Below are 14,189 nucleotides of genomic sequence, written 5' to 3' on the forward strand. Positions count from 1 at the left end.
AGATTTGCAGTGTGTGCCACACTTTTGGTGCCCCGCCTACACCCCCTTGGCACTCACCTCTACCTAAAGGATGTTCCTTGCTGGCACCTGCGGCTCTGCCTGAGGGCTTCATTCTGGCTGTAGAATACAGGGCAAGTGGGAAGTGCTGCAGAGTAATCCTCCCACCTGCCCAGCAGCCCTCAGCCAATGAGAGAAGATATGCTGGTTGGATAAGTACCCCCACTTTCTTGACCCTTGGTTGGGACAACTCTGATGCATGTTCTACATGGGGGCCCAGCGCTCCCCAGTGGGATGAAGCCCTAGTTGCCCACAGGGGTGACTTGCTCAGTAATGCAACCTTCACCAGCTGCCATGCCTGCTCCTCTGAGCCCCACTCCTCTGGCCCAGTGTTTTCTGGGATCACTTCCCAACCACCTGCTTGCACTCCTGTCTCAGGTCAGGTGAGTGATGGGAGAGAAGTGGAGACTTGTAGACGATGCTCAAGAGGTTTGAGCAGAGCAGGGCCTCATGGGGGAGGGGGCAGGGGCGTAAGGGGCCTAATTATGACCCTCCTCCCCTCAGGTCTCACAATTGGCTAGAGCTTTTCTCCCACCCCCTAAGGTCAATTGATTTCTCAGAAGTAAGGTGCTCTGCTCACCCGCCTCCAAGACCCTTCCAACCAGTTGCCACCCCCAGCCTCTCCTTCGGCTCTTTTATTCTCCTGCAGGAAAGTGGCAGCTCCCCAAGCCTCTCTGACTGTAATCTCTGCCATAACCTCTAGAGGTCACCCACGCACCAGCAAAATAGCTATTACCTTCCTTTATCAGGGCCCGCCTATTTATTGCTCCTTTCTTTAAATTGCAATGCTTTGCCGGCTTAAATTGTGCCTCTTCTTCCAGGAAGCCTTCTCAGATGTCTGCAGCTGGCAGTTCTCTGTGGTTATCTTCCCTTGCAATATCTTTTGAAGTTTTGTTAGGGCCTCTGGACTTTGGAAGGTTATAGTGGGGCCTGAGATGCCACATGTCTGGGCCGGCTGGGTGTGTGGGGTGCCATCTGCACTGAGAGGGATCCTGCGATGCAAATTTCCAGCAGATGAGCAGAGTCCTGACCCAGTGCTTGGTCAAAGGCAAGTGTCCAGACTGTCACAACTGCCAGGGGAGGGGTGCCAGAAGGAGGGGGCGCACCTCAAGGGATGAGGGGCTGGAGAGCTTGTGCCCATCCCAGCTGGTAGGGAGTGGGGCTCCTGCTACCTCGCTGAGGCCCCAGCCCTCATCAGGAAGGTTCATGAAGCTCAGGGGCTGGGGAACTGGGGTCACTGGGGCCATTGGACCATCTGAGGGTGGAGAGGGAGCTGTGATGGCCCTGGGCAGTGTTGGGAGTGCACGGAAGAGCATCAGAGAGGTTTGGACGGGTTCAGCTGCCAGCTGTGGGACAGAGGATTTGCACTGAGGAAGAGATGCTGAACTGGACCAGCTGGCAGCTCCTGGTCGCCCTCAGGCTCACAGCAAAATGCAACCACAGGCCAATATTCTTTATCATAAAGGCACTTGAGAACCCCTACAAACTCAAAGTCTCCCCCAAGAGTGGCCCTGCATATGACCCACCCTTCTGCCCTCCACCTGCAGGTCCACGGCACTCAGAGTTCATCGTGGCCTGCAGAGGCCTCCACGCTGGGCTTGATGAAGATGCCTTCCATGGTCTTCCACCTATTGTGGGTGTTGGCGCTGGGCATGCCATGCACCTCGAGCTGCCCCCGGATGGGGCTCCCGTACTGCTCGCCAGTGACCGACAGGAACACGGAAGTGCCCACGTGCTGGAAGCGCACGGTGGCCTCCCGCTCCCAGTGCTGCCCCGAGCAGCGCACCATCCACAGGTCCAGGTCATCACCCTCGCCGTCCTCCCCAAAGGCGCTCACCTCCTGTTGGGGCGGGGGTGGTGTGGGAGGACAGTGGTCACGCATGACAAAGGGCACACTGAGTCCCCCATGGGCACTTGCCTGGCAGCTGCACTCACACCCAGGTCCTTCCCTGCACCTCTCTGAGCCTCAGCTTCCACAGCTGCAAACTGGGACACCACCACCCCCACCCCCAGCATACAGAAGGGCCCCCCAACACCAGCTCTTCAAACACATGCACACCCCCACCTCATCTGCCTGGACGGTGACCAGTGGCCCCCACAGAACCAAGACATCCCCCTCCTTCCTCCTCTGGGTTTCTCCTGTCCTAACCCCTCTGACCCTCACTCAGCATCAAGTCCACCCTTCAGGCTGACAGCCAAGGTTCTATTATCTCATCCTTTCCTTCTGATAACCTCCCCAAAGCACCCTCTGTTCCAGTACCACCTCCCACCCAGTTTCAATGAACTCCACTCACAGGCTCTTCCCCAGGCCTGGAAAGACACCCTTCTCCTCTCTGCGGCCTGGCGGACTCCTACTCATCCTTCCAGGCCCAGCCCCAATTCCTCCTCCCCGCGGGGTTCCCATTCCCCACCCCAACGGCCATGCGGATCCCCCTCCTGTGTCCAACTCGCCCCCAGGAGTGGAGCTATCCAGACGGACAGCTCTTCCTGTCTGTGTCCCCGCTGGGCTGAGGGCTCCAGGGGGCAGGACCCTGGCGTAGTCACCTCTGTATCCCCAGAGGGGGCGCTCGGCAAACACTTCTGACTTGAAATTCCCGTTTCACCCAGGAAGCTGGGGCTCCGACCAGATGCCGGGCCCCTCGCACACACGCCAGGGGCTCACCTGGTTGTGGGACAGCGGCGACGGGAAGTGGTGCGTGTGCAGGTTCTTACCGGTGGGCACGTGCGTCAGCCGCACAGCCTGCCCGCAGCGCACGGGGGACCCGCGCGGACACCCGCCCTCCGAGCCGCCGCGGATCCGCCAGTAGCTGTTGGCGTCGTCAGACGCCTCCACGCCGGTCACCGACTGCTGGCCGCTGCCTGGGGGGCGACATCCAACCCCCGGGGTCGCTGTCAATGCGGGAACTCCGACCCTCGACCCGGACACCATCAGCTTTCCCGGACAACCTCAACCCTGGGATCCAACGGCTCCCCCAGCCCCCGCCCGCCTCCGGCCGCACTCCAAGTCCCTTGGCCCGCAGCTCCGAACGGCATCCCGAAGACCCCCTCGAACCGCCGGCTTGTGCCCCTCGGCCCCCAACTACTCCAGCCCCTGATGACTCCCAGCCCCCTGGCCCGCAGAACCCCGCCGTCAGACCCCAGCCCCGGCCCGCGCACCGGATCCGTATTTGATGTCGTGCGAGTGCAGCCGCACCCGGTGCTGCGTGTTGAGCAGCTTCAGCACCGACCCGCAGGTCACGAGCCCCGCGCCGGTCTTGACGGCACAGCTGCCCGGGACCGAGATCGCCAGCAGCAGCCCCAGCAGCGCCGGGCCGGCAGCTCGGCCGCAGCCCGTGCTCCACATCGCCCCGGCCGGGCTCCGGCAACTCGGACCTTGGTCGCTTCCGTCTCCGCCGCCGGCCAATCCGGCTCTGACAGGGCCCGCCACGGCAGCCAATCGCCAGCCCGCACGGCGCTCCGCCTGCACTTCCATTGGGTCCGCGTGGAAAGGACCCGCCCGCAGCTTTCCAGAGCGGCGGCTGGGAGGGGACTGGAGACACGAGGAGGGTTTTGATTGGTCCACGCTTCCGAGGACTCACTAATGAGTAGCAAGGGAAGGCCGGGGTAGCGTCGAGCGGAGAGAATGCGGACAGAGCCGAGGGCGCCCCTCCAGCGCCCGCCAGGTCCCCGGACACTCGGTTCGCCAGTTCACGAAGCCCCTTGATCCTAGACCCCCGAGCCCTCAATCATGGTCTATCCCTCGACCCCTAGATTATGTGCTCACAAGTGGACGCATCTCAGATACTCAGTCACTCGGTCCTTCAGTCCCTGGACCCCGGGATTAACTAATCCCCCAGTAGCTCGGTCATTGCCCACTCTCTGACATTGAGTCACCTCAGTCCCTGGACCCTGGGGTTTCTGAATTCCCTGAGCCACTCACTGACCCCTTCCAGGGCTTCTCATGGTCCCTAGGCCACTGGGCAGCAGAGGGCACCAGGGAGCTGTGATGTAGAGGGTAGTGGCAGGTGGTCACCAGAAAGCCCCTGAGCTGTCTTGGGAACCTGGAGCCCTGGGAGACCAAGCGACTGGGAACCAAGCCTGGGTGACTGTGTGTCCCAGGCTTGGGACTCACTGCCTTCTCAGAGGGCTGTCAGCTCAGTCGGTATAAGGGGGGAAACTTAAACCACTGTTTATTTATTCATTCGTGGAACATTCTTACATTGAATTCCCTCCAAGCCCATCAATTCAGCCCAGCCCAGGAACTGGCTCTGGGATATGTTACTCAATAGGCTGACCACCCGTGCACTTGGTGCACCAGCAAAGCAGGGAGAAAAGTTCGTGTTTAATTAAATCATCCAGAATTTTGCATTCAGAAAATCCAGGGTAGAGCCATTTTAATTACAGCAATGGGTTATTTTTTGGTTTTCATGTCTCCCTACCCCCACCCCTGGGGCCATGGGGCTTGTGGGATCTTAGTTCCCCGACCAGGGATAGAACCCGGGCCCCCTGCAGTGGAAGCACAGAGTCTTAACCACTGGACAGTCAGGGAAGTCCTGGTTTTCATGTTTATCATTGTCTTTATTTTGAATTCTATATGGGTCAAGGTGTCTTGATCTTTTCAGTGCTTAGAATGTCTAAAATGCTTACGGTAACTTCCCTGGTGGCACAGTGGTTAAGAATCCGCCTGCCAACGCAGGGGACACGGGTTCAAGCCCTGGTCCGGGAAGATCCCACATGCTGAGGAGCAACTAAGTAAGTCCAGTGCACCACAACTGCTGAGCCTGTGCTCTAGAGCCCGCGAGCCACAGTTACTGAGCCCACACGCCACAACTACTGAAGACCGTGCACCTAGAGCCCATGCTCTGCAACAAGAGAAGCCACCACAATGAGAAGCCCGTGCACCGCAACGAAGAGTAGCCCCCGCTCGACGCAACTAGAGAAAGCCCACATGCAGCAATGAAGACCTAACGCAGCCAAAAATAAATAAATGTGTGTCTTTTTAAAAAATGCTTACGGTCTGCCCTGGATTTGGTAGACCGCGCCCTTGAGGGGCCGCCGACCCAGGGCAGAGGGGCTAGAGTACAATCTGGGTGTGTCTTCTCAGACATACCAACAAGCATCTCGAACCTAATATGCCCCAAGCAGGACTCCCCGGTCTCCCTCACACTGCTCCTCCCCCAGGCTTCCAAGTCTCAGGAACGGCACCTCCATTTACAAGTTGTTCAAGCCCCAAACCTGGGATTCATCTTTGATTCCACTCTTTACCACACTCCTCACATCTACCCCAGCATGTCTTGATGGCTCTGACTCCAAAACAGATTGGAAGGCATCTCTCCTGCATTCCCCGTCACCACCCTAATCCAAGCCACTCCATCTCCCCTTCAGATATCTACCACCCCTCCTAGAAGATTTCCCTGCTACTCGGGCCCTTCCAAGACATTCTCCACCCAGGAAAGTGATTTCTGTCTTAAAAAGCATAAATCAAGGGCTTCCTTGATGGCGCAGTGGTTGAGAATCTGCCTGCCAATGCAGGGGACACGGGTTCGAGCCCTGGTCTGGGAAGATCCCACATGCCGCGGAGCAACTAGGCCCGTGAGCCACAACTACTGAGCCTGCGCGTCTAGAGCCTGTGCTCCGCAACGAGAGGCCGCGATAGTGAGAGGCCCGCGCACCGCGATGAAGAGTGGCTCCCGCTTGCCACAACTAGAGAAAGCCCTCGCACAGAAACGAAGACCCAACACAGCCAAAAATAAATAAATAAATAAATCTTTAAAAAAAAAAAAAAAGCATAAATCAAGGCACTTCCCTGGCGGTCCAGTGGTTAAGACTTTGCCTTCCAATGCAGGGGGTGCAGGTTTGATCCCTGGTCAGGGAGCTAAGATCCCACATGCCTTGGGGCCAAAAAACCAAAACATAAAACAGAAGCGATATTGTAACAAATTCAATAAAAACTTTTTTAAAAAAAGTATAAATCGGATCATGCCAGGTGCCTGCTGAAAGCTGCCAACAGCTTCCCATTGCACTGGGAGCAGACAATGGTAAGGACACAGCGAGTAATCTCCCTGACAGGCAAAGAAAGGGTTCCAAGAGCAGCAGAGACCCCAGGGCTGGAGTCGGGAAGCCAACACGGCTCTCCCTGAGTCTCTGGAGCCTCATGGCTTATCCTAGCTGTTCCTTTTTCCTGCTCACCTCATGGGCAGATGCTCGGGGCCCTCCACCTGGAGACCGCAGTTTGTCTCCAGGTTCAGATTCTCAAGAGGGGATGTGATTGACTCAACTCAGTTCCAGGCACTGCTCAAGGTGCAGTCAGCCAAGGAGGATGGAGAGGTGTTAGTCTCCAAATACATCTGCTAACAATGCCTCCCACCCCTGTGAGCACAAGCTGCTCCTCTCCCAAGTCGTGGAGTCCCTTCCCCCTCCACTTGGATCTGGGCACGCACAATAATTGGCTTTGACTACGAGAATGCCACAGAAGTGCTGTTTGGGGACTTCCGAGCACAGGCTGCCAGAGCACTCACTGGTGGTTCTTGCTTCCTCCCTCTAGGAAGCCAGCCCCTGCCCAGACAGACCCTTGAATGGCCAGGGGCAACGGGGAGAGAGATGATGGAAGGGGAGGGGCCACGAGGGATGTCCTAGCCTCAGCCCAGCCCCCAGCCGAAAGCAGCACTCCCACCCCAGCCGCTCTGGCTACACCACTGCCAGCTGAGCCCGTAGAACCCCCTCAGAATCATTACAAATGATGATTTTGTTTGAAGCCACTTAAATCTTGGTTTGTTACATGGCAACAACATGGTGCCTGCAACAGGAGCTAAGGGGAGCTGTCTCTAGCATCATGTGCCAGTGGTGCCCAAAGGGGCTGCTCCCACCCCAGGACCTAGATGTGTGCCTCTGAGGCTGGGGTGGGGACATACACTCTTCTCCCTTGAGGACTGGGCAGCAGGACCTGGAAGCCAGCGGGTATTGGATGCACCAGTAGGGCCAATCAACTGTAGCCAAGTGATATGGCAGTAATGTACAAAGCGGCTGTTGTGGCCCGACATGGCGGCAGTGGTGGCCTCGGGGGATAGGCATTAGCACCGAGCATGTGCTCTGAAGGATCCTTGTCACAAGAGCTCTGTGGAAAAATGGGTCCCTGACTCCCCACCCAGGGCCCTGGCCCCTCTGCCAGTCAGAGGAGCAGGTCCTCCTCCCCGAATCGCGGGGTCCTCCCTGTCTGGTTCCAGAGGAAGCTCTATAGTTGCTGTGTCCTCATCTGTGGGCCACTGAGCATGGTCAGGCCGGGCCGAGCAGGTCTGGCCTCCGCGCACCTGGCGGGCTCCAGGGGAGGCATGAGAGATCCACCAGCCTGCCCGAAATGGCGGCCTGCTCAGAGACGCTGAGCATCTTCTCTCTGCCATAGGAGCAGGGTGGGGGTGGGGGTGGAGCTGCTCCCTGGGTGAAGATGCCTGAAGGGGAACAAATAGGCTGCCCGAGGAAGGCAGAGGGGAGGAGCTGGGGGCACCGGATGGCCAGAAGCTCCAGGAGAACCCTGGACGTGAGAACCTCTGACCACAGCACCAGCCGAGCCCACAGACCCTTCAAGAGAGAGAGCTGCCTTGCCCAGGGCCTCTGCAGAAGGGATAGTCACACGGCCAGCTGGGTCAGTCAATCCATGGCTTGACCTACCAGCAGCCCCTATGTGACCTCAGGAGCACGAGCTGAGAAATACAAATTAGGAAGACAGGTAGCGGTGGGAGCATCAGGAGAGGGTGGATACGCCCTGGCAGAGGAGGAGCCCTCGGGAAGTGGGAGTGTGATGCACAGGGGCCGTGGGGTGGGGACCATGAGTCCTAAGAGGCTTGAAGAGGCAGGAAGGTGCAGACTGGAGTGCAGAAGAGCCAGCAGCAGAGCCCAGGAGGTCACGGGGCTCAGGGCACCGGCAGCTGCCGTGGAGGCCTGGCCTAGCTCTCCAGAGATGCTCCTCGGGGGCAGGTGGTCAGAAGGATGGCTGAGATCTGACAGGAAAACCGTGTTCCATCAACACAAGTTTTATTTCTCCCGTTGGCTCCCCTGAGAGGCTCAGCAGAGCTCTTCGTGGGCACCAGCTGTTCTGACCTCTGCTCGGGGCGGGATGGCTGCGAGGGCAGTGGCCGCTGGGGCGGGAGAAGCAGGAGGAGTGGGGCATGGAGCACTCGGTGCACTTCAGGGGCCCCATGGGCAGTCACCGTGGCCCACACCTGAGCCTGCCGCCGTGGTGCTGACCACGGCCTCCTCTTGAGGCTCCGGGGAGCTCTGGGGCTCGCCCTCATCTCCAAAGTCATTCTCGTCCTCTTCCTCCCCCTCTCCATCCTCCTCCTTGTCCTCCTCCTCCTCCTCGATGCTCTGGTGGTCCTCCATGTCCACTGTCTGGTCGGACTGATGGGAGGCCACGCCGGTGTTGGCGGAGGACAGGAACAGCTTGGGCTCTGGCGGTCTGGTGGGCTCCTGCTCCGCGGCTGCCAGGCGCTCCTGTGAGGCGAGCGGCCGGGGGCCCGGGGACCTCATGTTGAGGCGGGACCCTGTGGGCTTGTCCTGGACCCTGTGGGTCCTGGCGGCCAGCTCGGACGGCGCGGTGGGTGTCCGCATGCTGCGCTGGGGGGTGCTGTGCTGGGAGGTGTGCCGGGAAGGGGGCTGGGATGCCCGCTGGGGTGACCACTGGCTAAACTCGGCCTCCTCCAGCCTGCGCAGCAGGCAGCTCCAGTTGATCGTGGAGGACAGACGGATGCGTGAGCCCTTCACCTTCCTGAAGCCCAGGAAAAGGTCCAGGAGTGCCTCAGTGATGGGGAAGGAGATGAAGCCCAGCTGCCCAGTGAGGTTCTTCTCAAACCTGTACTTGCAGGCAAGCAAGGACACAGCCTGGCCCTTCAGGTAGTCAACGAGCTCCTCGTGCCAGGGGTTGGAGAGGCGGGACATGGTGGTGGACTTGGACAGGATGGAGGGCGGTGTCTTCTTCTTGGTGAACTTGTAACTGGGGCTCTGTGCGGCAGCAGGGAGGGAAAGGGAGACATGTCATCCACTCCTGCCTGCCACCCTGGGCGCCCTCCCCCCCAGAGCATCCTCCGCGTCACCCACACGGCGCCGCGCTCAGTCCACTCGGGGTGTGGCCTCACCACATCTGCTCTGCTGGCCCGATGGAGAGCTGAGCTGGGGTCCTGCGTGCTGGCCCACCTCCCACTTACCACCCTGTTGTCATGCCAGCCACACCAGTCAGGCCCGGGGCAAGGCCAGTGACATCAGTCACTGTGTCAGCCAAAAGGGAGCCTGCACAACCCTCGCCCAGGCCAGGGTTCAGAGGAGGGAAGCACGCCTGGGCTTCGATGGGTGAAAGCAGGGTCGGGGGCCACGCTGGGGAGCCGCCAGGGTGAAGCCACCAAGTCCTCTCCGCACCCTTCCCAAGCAACTCCCTCTCAGCGGGGCAGACACACTGGAGAGTCCTGTCCTGGGCAGCAGGACCAGAGGGGGCTAGACCTCAGACACAGGGCCCTACTCTGGGCTCAGGCCACTGTCCACGAGGGACAGGACCCTCCACACATGGGAGGGCCTCTGAGATTCACATGCAAACGTTAAAAAAATACCCAGAATAAAAAATAGCCTTTATTCATCTTTGACAACTCGTGGTAGTAGCTAGGCCAGGATTCCTGGTCCCCTCATCAGCTCACCCCCTACTCAGGCAGTTTTCACAAGGGCAGGGCAAGAGACCTGGACCCTGGGCACCTGCTAGTGACAGTGGCCGCTAGGAGCGGTGGCGATAGGAGCCCTTCCACTGCAAACCCGTCCCTAAGACCCCTGGCCCCAACCTTGAGGAGGTCACCTCCGGATACGGCACAGCAGGAGATGGCAAGAAGCCCCTTACCACGGAGGTGTGGGGTGAGAACCTGGGGAGGTGGTGGGAGGAGGACGGGAGGGAGGAGGCCAGCGGAGCTGAGACCGGGGTGGTGACATGGGTCTGTCGGGAGGGCACTTTCACCACAATCCCGGTGGCGGGCAGGGTAAGGTGCAGGCTCCGCCAGGGCTGGGCCCTCTGGGTGGAGCTCAGGGGCCCAGAAGTGGGCATGGGTAGTCTCCGTACTTTGGGGTCCTGGTCAAGCCCCTCCTGCCTGGGGTAGGGTGAAGGGACCTTGGGCTCTTCTGTGGGTGTCACCTCAAGCCGGAACCTGGTGGCCACTTGGGTGCTAGACACCGGGGAGCCACCTTCCTTGGCCTTGCCGCGTCCCCTGTACTTGATGCTCTTTCTGTGCTCCATCCTGGAGCTGGAGGCTGTGGTGGGCAGCAAATCGTAGGGCTCCTCCCCATCAATGGGTGTGGCCAGCTTGGAGCTGGACTCTGGGGAGGGCTCCCATTCCGACGGGAAGAGAGGGCAGCCGTCCCGGCGGCAGGCACCACTGAGCTTGTCCACAGCCTGGTTGACCACGTCCTGCAGGGCGGGGAACAGGTGGTGCTCAGCCAGGAAGTCCAGGGTCCGATGGGGCTCTCGGAGTGCACAGTAGCCGGGCAGGTCAAAGGACCCTGGCTGGCTCAGCAAAGACTTCATCTCCTTGTTCAGCTCTCGCTTGAGGAAGATCAGCTCCCGCTCTGCTGGCCCCAGCTCTGACGCTTCGGGAGTGCCTGAGCTCGAGCCCAGCAGGCCTGAGAACCAGGACAGGGGCTGCTCTAGGGTCCACTGGCTGCTGGTCTGGCTGCCCAGTGAGTCCCATGGCAGGGAGTCCCCATGGGGGCAGGACTGCCCCAGGCCTTTCTGCAGAGAGAGGAGGACTCTCAGAGGCGTCCAGGGGCAGCCAAGCCAGGCCTGGCCCTGGGCTCTGGGCTGGGGTCCACCCCCGCCACACCTGGGCTGCAGCCCCAGACCTCACCCTTCTGTTCTCCAGCTGCAGCAGCCGTTTGAGGTTCTTCTCCAGCAGGAGTTTGTCCTTCATGGGTGGCAGTGCACCCAAGCTGCGGGCACCCAGGTTGCTGTCCCAGCTATGGGAGCCCGGCCAGTTGGCCGTGAAGCTGCTGTGGGAGTCGGACATGGAGCTGGAGCAGGACGGGTAATTGTTGGGGCGCCCCAGGCAGAGGCTCGGCCGGGTGCAGCGCTGGTGCACGGTACTGAGGATGGGCCGGGCCCGCGCCCGACGCCCACCCCTTGGCACCTCCATCGGGTCCTCCACCTCCACCAGCGGCACCCCAGCCTCTGTCTTTACAGTGGCCATGCGCTCAGTTGCCTCCTCCACCACCGTCTGCAGGCTGTCCAGCACCTGACCCTCGACAAGGAAATCCAGGAAGCTCCTAAAGGGTTGAGGGCCCTTGGGGTTTCGGCGGTGGCTGCGGAGCCCTGAACTGCCTGAGGGGCCGTGCATCGAAGTGGGGTGTGGTGTGTGGCCCAGCTTGGAGGCTTGCCCCATTTCCGGGAACAGTGACTTCTTAGGTGGCTGGACCTGAGCAGACAGGCATATCACAGTGGGCAGTGATGCCCCATGGGAGGAGGGGTCCCCTGGGGTCCTCCTAGGGCACCAGGAACTGGGTGGGAAGTGGGCAGTGGAAGAAACTGTTTTTTTTTTTTTTTGGCCGTGCCACGCAGCATGCAGGATCTTAGTTCCCCAACCAGGGACTGAACCCGTGCCCCCTGCTGTGGAAGCGTGGAGTCTTAACAACTGGACTGCCAGGGAAGTCCCAGGAACTAGGTTTTGGAGCCAGGCAGCCCTGGATTTGGACCCTGGCTCTGCCAGCTTCAGGCCATGTGACTGTGGGCACTAAGGCCCCTCTTGAGGTCCGACTTCCTCTCTTGTAAAGTGGGGATCTGTTCAGGGTTGCCCTGAAGCTTCCCTGACACGTACATTTCACATACCCAAGACCTGGCTGGGGAGTCTAAAAGCCCACTTCTGCCCTCACCCAGGACATGAATCACAAAACCCCTTGAGCCCCGTCCCCACTGCTGGTCTGTACAGACTACCTATGGTCCTGAGCCCTGTGCGCCCCATGGCTGCTTCTGCCCCTCGAGCCGTAGGCCCCGAGTAGACTCTATGCTCCCACTCTGGAGTCCTACTCCACCATGCCCCTCCCAGTCCGAGATCAGGGGGACATAGGGAATGAGACGGAGACCGAGGTGACTAGGTAGGGCCCAACAGGGGTAACTAGGAGTGGTCAAGGCAACAGGTCACTAAGAGGTCCAGAGAGGACATCAGTAGGAAGTGAGAAAGGAGGCTGTGATCTGGGGCGCCAGAACTGGTGGGGAACATGTTGGAGGCTCAGAGTTGGGCCCTGCTGGGCACACTTACCCGGGCCACGTAGGTGGTGTGGCCACCCTCGTCGTCCGCCAAGTATCCCGAATGGTGGCGACAGCTGGTCATGGTGTAGGTGGCCGGGACCGCTGCCCTCTTCCTCTCTCGTTGGTTCCGCGATGCAGCCGCAGATTCCTCTCTGCACCGGGCGGGGAGATGGTGTGAGGGTGCCCCCAGCCCTCCGTGGGTCTGCGTCTCCCTCCGTCCGTGGGCCGCTGGTCTCTGGCTCCCCGCACCCCACGTCCTTCACAAGTCCGGCAGGTCCTCTGCTCGGAGCCCCGTCGGCGTCTCAGCACCGTCCGTGTCCAGAGAAGTCGGGGCTGGGGCCCCCGAGGGAGTGCGCATTCAGTCTCCGTCCATCTCTGGGCCCAGTGCGTCCGCCCTCCGTCCTCCTGGCCCTGGTGCCCCGGTCCCGGGCGACCCGGCCCCGGCGACCCGCTCACCAAGTCCGCGACCGCTGGGCACACGCTCCGGTGCGGCCCGCGCTGGGATCCTGGCGTCCGCGCCGCTCGGGGCCGCCGGCGGGCCTGCTCATTTGCATGCCGCGTCCTGATTGGCTCGCGCCGCGCCGTTCGCCGCCCGCTCCCGCGGCACAATAGTTGGGGCGGGGCCCACGCGGCTCCTCCCCCACCTTGCCGCTTTTGCCCCGCCCACATTCGCAGAGGGAGCGGGAAGCTGCCGCTGCTGCTGACCGGCTCGGTCCGGCTTGGAGGGGAACTTAAGGGACAAAGCCAAGGCCTCTCCCGGTGACACAAGCACCTTCCTCGGCTACCCTCTTGGTCGCTGAGTTGTCCTGGGCTCCTGCTCGTGGACTGCTCCTTTCCAGGGTCCTCCCCTCGCCCAGTGTGGACACCCCAGGGTCTGTCCCCAGCGCAGTGGGAGGAGTCCCGGCTCTAAGTCACAGATGAGCTTCAACTCCTAGCTTTGCTCTTTCCTGCCGGTGTGACTCAACTTCTTTAATCACCTGCTCCTTCTCTGTAAGTGGAGCTGAGCGTCCTTCCACATGGGTTTGGAGAGTACATCAAATCTTCCTACAACACACCCGCACCCTGATAAGACCCTGTAAATCTTTACCTCCTCTCCCTCCTTTCCCTCTCTGCCCCGGAGGCCTTCCTAATGCAAACCCCCCCACCCCCAGGTGTCACCTCCTCGGAGAAGCCTTCCCAGAGGGCCCATCCCCCCAACAGAATTACGGCACACTCCATCCCAGACTCTGCCACACCGTGTTGTTATCTGTCAGATCGCGCTCCTTGGAGATAGGAACTGCGGCGCTCACCCCTAACCTATGATCTAATACCAGTAGGTGCTCATTAAATGTGACTTTCCTCCTTCCAATAGCGGACCCTCAGGGCCTCTGGCCTTTCCAGGACCAGCTTCCCAGTGGCTGAGATCCCACACTTTAATCACCACTATTGAACACAATAGTCCTTATGCCAAAAACTTGGTGAAGGGCTCTTTGAGGCCTCCAATTCTTACAAACGTCCCCACGGAGGTGGGTATTATCTGTTATTTTCCAGTTCGGCTCTGTCCTCTTGGCCCCTGACGTGGGGGCAAGCAGGGCGTAGAGGACCAGAGCAGACCAGAGGCAGGCCAGAGCTCCGGAGGTCAGTCCCAGCTCCACTGCTCCCCACAGAGTCACGCAGGGCAAGACACTACCCCTCCCAGCCTCAGTTTCCTCATCTGTAAAACAGGAATGACATGACCAACCTCATAGGCTGGATACAAATACTGCACTTTCCACTGGGAAAATCAAGACAGCCACATCACAATGAAAACCCTGGCTGTCAACCATGGTGATTATTTGTAAAGTCATTGGTAAGGAAAGCTTTTCTAGATCACAGAGGAAAAAAAGAGGTCATGAGTGTAAAAGTTGTAGCC

The 14,189-nt window shown here is 60.0% G+C and overlaps 1 protein-coding gene across 1 annotated transcript; it reads right to left on the bottom strand.

Moving 5' to 3' along the window:
* Positions 1-1,495: 1,495 nt before the first annotated feature.
* Positions 1,496-12,395, bottom strand: SDF2L1 (stromal cell derived factor 2 like 1). The gene is made up of 4 exons (XM_068562716.1): positions 12,309-12,395; positions 3,214-3,586; positions 2,720-2,916; positions 1,496-1,897 (listed from the first exon to the last, which is right to left on the bottom strand). The coding sequence occupies exons 1-4, from the start codon at positions 12,378-12,380 to the stop codon at positions 1,616-1,618; spliced, it is 924 nt and encodes a 307-aa protein (XP_068418817.1). The 5' UTR covers positions 12,381-12,395; the 3' UTR covers positions 1,496-1,615.
* Between the last annotated feature and the right edge of the window lie 1,794 nt (positions 12,396-14,189).

Source organism: Eschrichtius robustus, chromosome 14 (assembly GCF_028021215.1).
Source record: "Eschrichtius robustus isolate mEscRob2 chromosome 14, mEscRob2.pri, whole genome shotgun sequence".
NCBI lineage: Eukaryota > Metazoa > Chordata > Mammalia > Artiodactyla > Eschrichtiidae > Eschrichtius > Eschrichtius robustus.

Bases quoted from the DNA above. Each gene is read 5' to 3' on its own strand.
- SDF2L1 (XM_068562716.1), bottom strand. From the start codon at position 12,380: ATGACCAGCTGTCGCCACCATTCGGGATACTTGGCGGACGACGAGGGT. The intron at 3,587-12,308 runs GTAAGTGTGCCC...TCGTGTCTCCAG, and splicing joins ACACCACCTACGTGGCCCGG to TCCCCTCCCAGCCGCCGCTC. The intron at 2,917-3,213 runs GTGCGCGGGCCG...GTCGCCCCCCAG, and splicing joins CGACATCAAATACGGATCCG to GCAGCGGCCAGCAGTCGGTG.